General features: G+C 45.0%; 1 protein-coding gene across 1 annotated transcript in view; it reads left to right on the top strand.

Annotated features, from left to right (window-relative positions):
* Window positions 1–993: 993 nt before the first annotated feature.
* The window catches only part of LOC123161079 (ELMO domain-containing protein A-like), a 29,961-nt gene continuing 21,039 nt past the window's right edge, over window positions 994–9,915 (top strand). Inside the window, exons 1-3 of the mRNA XM_044578934.1 lie at window positions 994–1,393; window positions 3,518–3,627; window positions 4,014–4,082. Coding sequence (XP_044434869.1) covers window positions 1,258–1,393; window positions 3,518–3,627; window positions 4,014–4,082 — 315 coding nt within the window. The 5' untranslated portion in view covers window positions 994–1,257. The remainder of the gene's footprint in view (window positions 1,394–3,517; window positions 3,628–4,013; window positions 4,083–9,915) is intronic.

The following is a 9,915-nucleotide window of genomic DNA, read 5'->3' as shown; positions in this document are numbered from 1 at the left end:
TGGCACAAAATTGTTGCTTATGTAGTGTATTGTGGCTCAAAATAATATGTTTGTAAAATCAGATTGATTGTCAGATGATAATTTTAGACAATCATGTATTTTTCATGTACTATTGCCGCACTAAAAATTATTTGGCTCCCGTAGCAATGCACAAGCAATGACCTTATTCAATAAACACGAGCACGAAGTAGGGTTTTATCTCCACCATAAAGGCTTGAACCTGGATAAACCCTCTCCCGCTTCCCCTCCAATCTATTCGCTTAGCCGTAATACTCCATTGGGGATCTGTCGAAAATACTCAGGCAGTGGTTATGTATTAGAAAACAATGCATCCATTCTAGAGTAAAATTGGTTAAGCTTCAGAGGATAGTTCTAAATTTCTAACAGGGCCATCAAGCAGCGAATGGGCAAAATAACACCAATCCTAGTCAAACAAATGAGCCCTCGTGATCTAGTTGATTATAAAGACAAATGTGTAGACTGTTGGAGATGTAAGGCTTGAGACTGCAATATATGTGTTATGCCCAATTGTTTTGGTCAGTTCGTCCCTATATGCCGAAATTCTGGCTCCGCCCCTCGTAGGCCCAAATTTGCTTGACATGCACATACATAGGAAAAACACCTATTTACACCTCAACTCAAGTATTGACACTGAAGGTGTATTTTACAAGTGAACTGAGGGTCACTCAGATGGTTAGGTTCCTTGTGATGTCGTATTTTTCTGAATTTATTTCAGGCCTTCCACTAGTGTGCGTTGAGTGAAAGGAGATGTTCCCGTCGACTATGAAGATGTCTGTGACGATTTTGTCAATCTCAAAATAATGTGTCTGATTAAATATAAAGAGTGAGTGTATGTGTGTATATATAAAGATTTGTGTCTGTACTGTGTATTTGCATCGCCTGTGTGGCAAAGTGGCCATAGGATAAGTTCAGCATTCTATTTAAATCGTGGCGCCGCAGTCTGCGTCCGTTGAGATGGGGACAAGGCACAAGGCGACGTGCTCCTCCGCGGAACGGCCAGCTACACGACGCCCGCCGCTGCCTGTGCCGTCCGCCTGCGTCCGTCGCCCCGCTCCGCTCTCTCATTATTTCTCTTTCCCAACTTCCCTCTGTGCATACATCGCCCGTCTCCCCTCTCAGCGACAACGCCGCCACCGCCGCTTCTGCTGCAAGAAAGAACCAGCAGCAGCAAGTCGGCGACACGTTGCAGTCGAGCTAGCCTTGCAAGATCAATAATCTGCTGGTCAGGGGAGGAGAATGGAGGCGGCCACAACGCCGGCGGCAGCTGAGACGCAGCACCGCCACGGCGGATGCTTGTCTGTCAGGACGTTCATGCCGCCCGGGCCGGTGGCGCGATGCTCCGGTGGCTCCTCTCAGGCAGCTGGATCTCCCGGTAAGATTCATTTCCTTCCTTCACTCATTTGCTTATTTATTTAATTTTGCCTGTTTGCAATGTTTGGTTTGGTTGGTGCCTGCGTCTGCGTGTAGTTTTAGCTGTTCTTTTTTTTGCATTACAGGAACCTATTCTGCCATTTCTTGCTGTTCCTGAATATTCCCCCTTTTCCCGAATATTGCGCTGTGGTTGCTGCTACTGAATCGCTGATGCTAGTTTCTTTCCTCTGTTGATAGCTGTGTATGTTCTTACCTTTCTCCCACTCTGCCGGTGGTGTAGTCCTGCATCACAGTTTCTACGGTACCCTGCCCCGTTTACAATTTTCAACATCTTAATAAGCATTGATGTGTGTTTAAGTTTTTGTCATGTCACTGTGAAGTGCATGCCAATCGATGTCGCCTCAATCTTTTATGTTCAGTACGCGCAACAAAAGTCAGCATTGCAGGTCCCTAGAGAAATCGCACTGAAAGTACTGCTACTCGCTTGCGCATTTGGGAACAATGTCGTCGCTCAATCATGGTTCTTAACTTCTTAGGCTAGTCATAGTGGGAGTAACTTAGCAAGTAACATAGCGCACTCCGAGAAATTTTTGCTTATGTGGCATGTAGTTAATGAGAAGTGGTAACATAATATGTTACTGTAACATAGCGCTTTCCAAGACAAGATAGTCTACAAGCTAATTAATGAAGTCCTCTATGACACTACTACTATGTTACTTTGCACTATGAATGTAGTAACTTAGACTAGTGTCATATGCATGACACTAGTATAAGTTACTCCCCACTATGACCAGCCTTATCCTCCCCACTCACGGTGTACTGAGCTTCCAATCTTATGTCTCTGTCATTGCATCGTGGACACCAATGAAGAAATCATTGCAGTGTTTTTTTTTTCCGTCCATTGTTCTGGTGATCTCCGTCTTGGCGTTAGCAGTTTGTTGACCAAATGTTTTTAGGTGAAATATTTGATCTCTTCCATCAAATCTTGCAATGCTAGATTAATGAATTACCTACTTCTATAAAAGTTATTACCTGTTATAGTCTCGTGACAACACCTAGTATTAGTTTTTGTAGGAACTTTAAAGCCGTCAGATTTACTTTGTATGCTCCTCTCCACTCTTTTCATGCTAATTCGGTACTACTCACGCTGTTTCTAAATGTAAGTCTTTTTAGAGATTTCAATGCGGGCTACATACGGATGTATATAGACATATCTTAGAGTGTAGATTCACTCATTTTGCTCCGTATGTAATCCATAGTAGAATCTCTAAAAAGACGTATATTTAGGAACAGAGGGAGTACTACCAAATTATGGCCCCTTGTTGCGGCCCTTTGGTTCTAAGATTACATATGACTTGCCCACATCAATCAATTGTGATTGCACATCCACAACAAATGTTTGTCCATTGCTTGAACAGTATGGCATGCTAACAGTTGCTTGCGCTTTTGGGAAGCTTAGTTTCAGTCAGGTTCACACATAAAGTAATCGTGGTGCGCAGCTGATTTGGTAGGAAATCTCAACCTTGATTGCCCTATTCCACAGTTTGTCGATCAATCAGAGAGCGTTTGGTGAGAAATTATAGGGGGTCTTGGTGTTGGGTTGTATCTGAGATTATGAACATGTAGCACAATGTGCGGAGTAGTATAAGTTAGGTAGGCTACAAAAATATTTTCCTTGTCTGATCTTATCATAATGGATCCATTAGCTTATAAGAAACACAAGCTAGTACAGTATTTAAGATTCCCGGCAAAAAATACTCCCTCTGTAAAGTAATACAAGACCTTTTAGATCACTACTTTAGTGCTCTAAAAGGTCTTATATTACTTTACTAAGATAGCATAAACCACAAAGGTTCGTCAGCGTGTCTTTCGCCTTGATAGCTAACTTTGTTTTTGTGTTGCTCCAGCATGCACATGACAATCACAAAGTATGTATTTATTAGTCATTTTGCATTGGTTATTATGAAATTATTTCTAAGTACTCCCTCCGTCCCAAAATAAGTGTCGTGGTTTTAGTTCAAAACCATGACACTTATTTTGGGACGGAGGGAGTATTATAAAAATTCTTTATTTCGATAGTTTGATGTTCAGTGTTTATTAATGGAATGTGCCTATTCTTGTGCAGATGAGGCGTCATGTGGATCACCAAGATGGATAGGGAAAAGTCTCTCTTGTGTATGCATCAAAAGGAAAGGGGCATATGAGCGAATATGCGTGAACCTTACGCCAGTGCAGGTTTGTTATATCAGAACGTTGCAAAGATTTGTTAACAGTTTTTTTCCTTTCGGGGTAAAGAAATCCACTGATCATTGAATTTACCAGTATTTAAGATAGCAAATACCACAACATGTTCATCAGCGTGTCTTTAGCCTTGATAGCTAACCTTTTTGTTTTTGTGTCTTTAGCCTCTCCCCATGTGCAACGGGTTTTGGGTAGTAGTCTGTGACCTTCCATGCACAATCAAACTCTGCAGGATAGACATGACAATTTAAGCGGCCAAGTCATAGTTCTCTTCATAATATTTTGTCTTCGAATGTGTTAACTTGAATGGCCCAATTCAGAGAACTATTTAGCTGTATAAGACACAAACTAGCTAACTGTTTTTGGCCGGCCATTTACAGGAACAGAGGCTTCAGAGATTGAGGCACCGCATGAAGGTTTATTTTGATCACTCAAGGCGAGATCATCAGGTAACTATATCTACTATTAAATGTAAAAGTCTTGACTGTTTTAATCCACACTTCTAATTTTTAAGACCATCCTAACTGATATATTTATAATACTAGCTAATTGCACATGTGCTGCAACGGGGACATAAATATTCTAGTGGTTCAACATCAATCTTGTCCGACATATACCTTACACTCACCATATTCTAGATTTTTGTAAGATTTAATTTGATTTACGTATGGGTAAGTCCTGGAAAGGCTGCCTCTTACAGAAATGTAGGGAAAGGCTGCGTACTATAGACCCAAAGTGGTCGGACCCTTCCCTGGACCCTGCGCAAGCGGGAGCTACATGCACCAGGTTGCCCTTTTTTTACATATGGGTAAGTGAAGGCAAGGAAAGTTTTGATTTAGTTAAGATTTTGGTAAGATTTGATTTGGGTATGGGTAGAGGAAGACAAGAAAAGTTGTGGTTTAGTTGAGGTATCGATTTTGGTAAGATTTGATTTGATTGATCGAGTTAATGTAGGATGTGGTTTTGGAAAAGTATCGATTTGGTTTAGATTATTCTAATTTACTCCATTTACGTTTTTATTTTGTGTGATATCGGTTAAGATTACCAAAACAATCAACAGGAAACCAAAAAGCAGGGGGAATGTGGAGGAAAAAACGAGGGAGGAGGTGAGGCGAACCTACCAACTCCCCCTTTAATAGTACATAATAGTCAACCAACTTAAGATTTGTAGCAACCAACTTAAGAGCATCTCTAGCAGATCCCCAAAAATTATATTTGGTGGAAAAATTCTGATTTCAGGGATTAAGCCCTATCTAACATATCCCTCAAAATATAACTTTCCATCCCTTAAAATGCAACCATCCATCCAATTTTTACTCTGGATATGCAGTTTCTTAGGATATTTAGGTGGCCAGCCGACCTTCCCCCAGCGCCGACTTGCCTCTCACTGTCGTCGACCCTCGGACGACGGAGCTGTTCCGTGCCACCATCTCGCAGCCCCGCTGCCCTCTCCCGCACCTTCTCCAAATTCATCGGTGCCGGAATCGGTATTTTCGCCTCCGACGACGCAGGCGTTGTGTAACTCTGCCCGGTCGCCACGAGGTTTGTTTTCGACGGGAATTGAACCGTCTGACCTTGGAGATGGCGTAGAAAGGTCAAGCGCAAGCCCTACACGGCCGACGGCATCAGAACCGCTAAGTAGAGTGCCGTCGCCGCCACTGTCGCTGCCCCTACATCCTGGACGAAGTTCGTCGCCTCCACGCGCAGGAATCCCCTCTGTGGCTTACTAGGCAGTGTCGCTAGTGTCCTCCACCGCCATTCGGACCTAGCTCGAGCTACGTCGTCGGGCGCCGCCTCTCCGACCCCGTCCACCAACAAGGTGTTTGTCAAATTGCCTTTATGTTTTGTTTAAAACATTTTTTCCTGTTTTTCATCGAAGAAAGGTCTCAAATGGATCATTAAGTTCTCCAATGTGTAGATCAAGATGTTGTGGGAGATAATCTTCGAAGATTCATCGTCGCGGGAAGAAGAAGAAGAGGATGAATTTGAGTTGGCGACTTCCGTGGTTGCTATGGAGGAAGATTTTAGGAGACCGAGGCGTGGTTCCAGTTTGGTCAAAGGTTGTTTCTTCGAGATAGCATCATGGGTCATGATGGTCTTATGAGGGATTTCTTTATGTAATACAATATACCCGCCTTAATTTTTTTGGCATCGATTCCGTATACACCTGGATCTCTTCAACACCATTGTAAAAGCTATGGAAAAACAGGATCGTTGCTTTCAACTGAGAAGGAGTGCAGCGGGAACATCAAGTGCAAGTTCATTGGTGAAGGTTATAGCGGGCATGTATGGATGTCTGACCGGTGCCATTAATGACTAGGTTCGCATTGGGGAAGTTCTCATCCTCGAGTGTGTGAGACGATTCTACGCAGTTGTGATCGAGATTTGTGGACCGGAGTACTTGAGGGCTTCCACTAATGAAGATACCGAGAGGCTCATGGCAGAAAATGAAGAGAGAGGTTGTCAAGGGATGCTTGGATCCATTGACTGTATGAATTGGACATGGAAGAATTGTCCTGTCGCATGGCAAGATCAGTACAAAGGGCATTGCCATGATCCAACCATCATTCTTAAGGCAGTTGCATCCCATGACCAGTCAGTGAATTTGGCACGCATACTTTGGGATGCCCGACTCTCACAATGATCTCAATGTCCTCCAACAATCTCCTCTTGTTTCAAGGCTTGTCGCTAGTGACAATTCACCTTGCAACTATGTTGCCAATGGAGATACTACCTTGCCGATGTCATCTATTCTCCAGGGGCCACATTTGTGAAGACAGTCCACCATCCTGAAGGACACACAAATCTCATTTTGCAACGTGCCAAGAATCTACGAGAAAGGATGGTGAGAGCTTTTGGTGTGCTTCAAACACGCTTTGCAGTTGTCCATGGCCCTAGTGAATGTTGAAAGCCTCGGATCCTATGGCAAATCATAACAACATGTGTTATCTTGCACAACACTATCATCAAGGATGAGAAAGAGGACCCAGAGGATTTTCAATATCTCTACAATGGTGTCCAAGTGGGCTAGAACATAGTAGAAATAGAATCGAAGCATTCCTGCAAGCACACTGAAGGATCAAGAACCGAGAAGCTCACAACCAACTTCAAGATCTTATGGAGCACCATTGGCGACTTTATAGCACTTGATTTTTGTGCTTTCATCATGTTTATTTGGGTTCTTAGTTCATTTGGATGGTGTATTGTGTTTGAATTTGAATGCTTAAGTTTGAGAACAATTAATTTTATATGTACTTGAATTGTGTGTACTTGAATAATCAAGTTTTCAAATGTTATGATAAGTTTGAAGATGGTTGGATGAATTGGTAAATTGTTTTAAGGGATTAAGTTTTAGCGGTTCCGCTAGATGAAGACAAGTTTGATACCCTCAAAACATATAACTTTTTGAGATAGGAGATATGTTTTGGCATTATGGGATAGGGGATCAGCTAGAGAGGCTCTAAGAGCATCTCCAACCGGACCCCCTCCCCCCCCATATGTCCGGGCAAAAAGCCAGGACTTGGCCCAAACAGAAAAATGCCACCCAACCGGACCCTCCATACCTGTCCGGGTTGTCCAGCATCCCCTTATCAAGGATTTGGGGCCGCCGGACACACCAGGGCACGTCTGCCACATCGAAACGGCCCACCCTGACCCCACCAAACCCTAGCCATTTGTCTCGGTTCACTCTGCTTTCAGCCTTGCTCCGTTCCTCACCTCTTCGCTCCTCTCTGGCCATATCCAGCATGGCAAGCAGTGGACCTGAGTCCGGTCGGTCTGGATCCATCGACTGGGAGCTTGCGCCTGCTTGGATGAGGAGGACATAGTCATCTAGCTTGCGGTCCGCCTGTCTCGGGTGGATAGCCGAGCTCCGTCGTTGGAGTCGCCCTATCGCGGATCCACCGGTCGAGCACCTTCTTCGCCACTCTGGCTGGGATCCAGTGGTGGCGCCGCATCCAATGTAAGCTCGCGTCCCTTGTTTGCTCTATCACCCTCAGGCGCATGTCGAGTCGAGGTCCCAGCACACCACCGAGAGATGCTCTGAGGCTCCCCAGAGCTGGGTCCTTGTCCCTTCGAGGTCAATGGCAGCAATGCCCATGGCCAGGATGCACCGGATGCATCAGCTATGGTGGTGCGTCCGAGGTCGATGCATGGTGTGCCCACCGTGAGAGAGCGAAGGCGCGCCACGTCGCGGAGTCGCCGCGTGCCGTCGAGACGAAGGCCGAGGAGGATGCCCGTGCCCGGATCTTGGCGAAGCGGCAAGCCTGACCCGCTCGTGCGATCGTTGACCTTCCCCCGAGAGAGGATGTGAAGATGGCTGATGTCGCATCTGACACATCCAGCTCGCCGAGCAGATCCGCATGAACCCCTATTGCGTCCTCGACCGCTAGTTTTGTGAAAATAGGACAAGGGCAAGGGCAAGGGTGGCCGTCGGTGATGAACTTCCCCTATCTATATAGTCTCAATTTATTTATGAAGAACTAGTATAACATGCCATCATTTTGGTAGTCTCATGGTATGTATGAACTCCCCTATGCAATGTCTGGACTATGTGCTAGAAATGGAAGTACGTGTGTTCTATGTTGCATGCTTGTGTATGGATTTGGGGGTTTGGATATGAGAGGGAGGGTTGTGTACACGAACAAATGGGCAGGCCGGTGCTGTCGACGGACCTATAGGGGTCCAAATTAGCTATGTCCGGCTGGTGATGCTCTAATCGCATCAAACTTCAACTCCGCTTCTCCGTCAATATCTTCTCTAATCCATCACCGCCACAATGGCCTCCAAAAGGCCCAAGGATAGCATCTCGACCCACGGGGAAGTGCCACTGCCTCATGAGAAGACGTTTCATCGAATGATAGCAAGGGAGAAGGAGAATAGTCCGCGGAACATAGGAAAAGGACCAAATCATGTTATACACCGACACTGTGTGTGACTCAAATCCTTGCACGACCGATCGCATCGACATGGAGCCTTCCATAACTAGTGCTATATAAGGAGTATTAGGGGTATCAAAGAAGGGGAGCTCTCCCTTGCCCTAGTTTTAGCCTACGAGGCTACGACACACAGAAAGTTCAGGCGTTTCACATCAAAATCACCACCATCATCACAACTTGTTGAGTCTTCCTGACTCGTCGAGTCCCTCCCTCTATATTGTAATCCTCTATATTCTTTATGTATACTAGCACAAATGCCCGTGCGTTGCAACGAGAGACATTGTTACCCATTTCATACGTCCATTTACTGAATCCCAATATGTACAGGGTGCAACCTCCTTTGATTATGCAACAAGTTGTTTAATTGCACACCACTTAATTAGCCCACATAGGACAACATATTCCTTCCTTTTGCGGGACTCACTTTCTTCTTCTCACATCATCATCCGCATCCTCCACTTATTGATTCCCAAGCCAACCTATTGAGTTGATTGATAACAGGTAACTCCAAGGAGTATATAAATTGGTGGTTTTGGTTCTAAGAGTGTGAGTAATACTATTCTATGATAATAGGAAGAGCTGACTTATTGAGTTCGTGGTTTTTCTTCAAGCCCAACAAAGGCCCAACGCAGCATGCGTAATGTAACTGCAGCCAGCCTACTCGGAGCATAGGTTACAAAGAAAACGCTAATTTTTTGTGCATTTATTTTTTTCCTTGCGGCCTAATCTAAAGGAAAAGAAGACGCGGAGCATGCCCCTTGGCCCATGTTAGGGACTGACACCCTGTGGCCCAATCGCATGAAAAAAGAAAAGATGTGGACCAGGCCCCTTGACTGCATGGATTGAAGGCCAAACCCAAAAATTTATTTATGCGTGGACGGACAAATTTTTTAGTACCACCTCAGAAGATAGGCACGAGAAAAATAACTTTATAGGGTGAACTGACCAAAAATTAAGAGAAACGCACCTCCTTTTATTAGTAGGTATAAATAGATAACCGAAAAAGGCTTTTGCCCCGCTTTATAATATATAAAGCAACGATCATCGACAACCCGATACAAACACACGCCACCCCAACACAGGCACACACCCAAGGCCGGATACGTGGGAAATGAGCGCAGCAACACCACCCCCGATACAAGAGTTACCGGGGTCCTCCACCATGAACACGCCACCTTGAGGAGACGAAGCCGCATATGACGAACCATGAGTTCCAAGGTGGTGCCTTCAGGAACGTCACGACACCATAACGCCGCCACCGCTCGATCCGAGGATCAGGGTTTCCCTTGGAGCTACACGATGGGCGACGAGAGCCGCGACGACGCCTTCAAGAAGGGGATGAAAT

Source organism: Triticum aestivum, chromosome 7B (assembly GCF_018294505.1).
Source record: "Triticum aestivum cultivar Chinese Spring chromosome 7B, IWGSC CS RefSeq v2.1, whole genome shotgun sequence".
NCBI lineage: Eukaryota > Viridiplantae > Streptophyta > Magnoliopsida > Poales > Poaceae > Triticum > Triticum aestivum.
Note: the sequence above shows the minus strand (reverse complement) of the source record. Positions and strands in the feature narration are given on the sequence as shown.